Source organism: Halyomorpha halys, unplaced genomic scaffold (genome assembly GCF_000696795.3).
Source record: "Halyomorpha halys isolate HHAL.00 unplaced genomic scaffold, Hhal_1.1 Scaffold240.1, whole genome shotgun sequence".
In the NCBI taxonomy this organism is placed as follows: Eukaryota; Metazoa; Arthropoda; class Insecta; order Hemiptera; family Pentatomidae; genus Halyomorpha; species Halyomorpha halys.
This window is the reverse complement of record NW_027115703.1, coordinates 931,217-932,617: the sequence shown is the minus strand read 5'-3', so window position 1 is coordinate 932,617 and position 1,401 is coordinate 931,217. Positions and strand designations below refer to the sequence as shown.

Below are 1,401 nucleotides of genomic sequence, written 5' to 3'. Positions count from 1 at the left end.
GGGTCAAAGTTCTTCATTTTGTGGGACCGCCACTCAATGAAAAAAGTCAACGTCCCAGGCCGGATTCGAACCGGCACCGCCAATAGACATCAAATAGGTAAGACTGAGTCTTAACCACTGAGCTATGGGCGGCCCTAGTATTTTACCTGTAGATTCAAAGGGAACTGACTCCAAGTAATACTTCATACTAATACGAATAATATAGGAGGAAATAGTATAAGAAAAATAAGTTTTATTTTAAATATGTAAACATTTTATTTTTTATGTCAATATGACAACAACATTAAATTTGAATTACAAAATGATTTTTTTTCTCTTTTTTTTGTTAAGAATTTAATGAAATAAGTTTGTAATGTTCATTTCAAATAAGTCTTTGCTCTAAAAGATGAATATAACAAAGTAACAAATACATTAAACAAATGTTAATTACACATTCTCTGCTCAACTTGTATTGGCTTAAGGTTTTTAATTTCAGGCATGAGGTGTGATTCATATCTAAAATCTTCATATTTTTGTTGTGAAGATAATTTGAAATTTCTTATTATTATAGAAAGAACAATTTTAAGTTCTTGTTTTGCATACAGCATTCCTGAAAAAGAAATGATAAAATGTTTCATTAGAAAAAAATAAAATAAAAAAATATAACTTAGGTTAGTATACATTAAAAAGGCCTCCTATTTAAGAGGAAACTAAAATAGATCAAACATATGAGAAGTTGCATTCCAAAACCAACTATGTTCATTTTCAATAATTATTCTTTTCTACAAAAATTTTTGAACTACGTTATCAAGAGGTAAAAGGATTTTTTTTTCTCTAAAATCAGTTAAATCACATGTGATTCAACAGTACTTAGAATAGAACCTGCTTAAGAAAAAATCATAATAGAAAGTGTTATTTTTATATATGTGTATATATAAAATGTGTATATAAATGGAATGGAAATATGTAGGTTATATAACAATAGATATTCTATATTGGAAAATTATTGAACACAAATGTTAGCTGCCTTAGCACTACAAAGTAAAAACTCAGGTCCTTATTATTACTAAGGAGTTAATATCGACATACTATTACTAACCAAATAATATTAAAATTCTTTTAAAATCTTTTATCATCCGGGTTTAAAAAAATAATACAATGATTTACTGTCAGATGTTGATACTGTTGGTGGTGAATTAGAGAATATCCTCTCCATAGGTCTGAAATGAAGGTAGTTCCCGGGGCAATTCGCCGCAGGATAACTTCCATGTGGGAGTTAGCCGAGCGATCAGGGACTGTTTCAAAAACCACCTTGGTTGTTTTTCCGTTTTCCAAACTTCGCCTCATCAATTTCTACCACTACTCCTGGACCACCAATGGTGCCACATCACTAGTGAGTCAAGACAAATCTCCCGACAAAAA

At 30.3% G+C, this 1,401-nt stretch overlaps 1 protein-coding gene across 1 annotated transcript in view; it reads right to left on the bottom strand.

The window, feature by feature from the left end:
• Window positions 1-177: 177 nt before the first annotated feature.
• Window positions 178-1,401, bottom strand: part of LOC106680072 (cytochrome P450 4c21) — a 29,934-nt gene continuing 28,710 nt past the window's right edge. Inside the window, exon 13 of the mRNA XM_014419538.3 lies at window positions 178-589. Within this exon, the coding sequence (XP_014275024.1) occupies window positions 423-589 (167 nt within the window). The 3' untranslated portion in view covers window positions 178-422. The remainder of the gene's footprint in view (window positions 590-1,401) is intronic.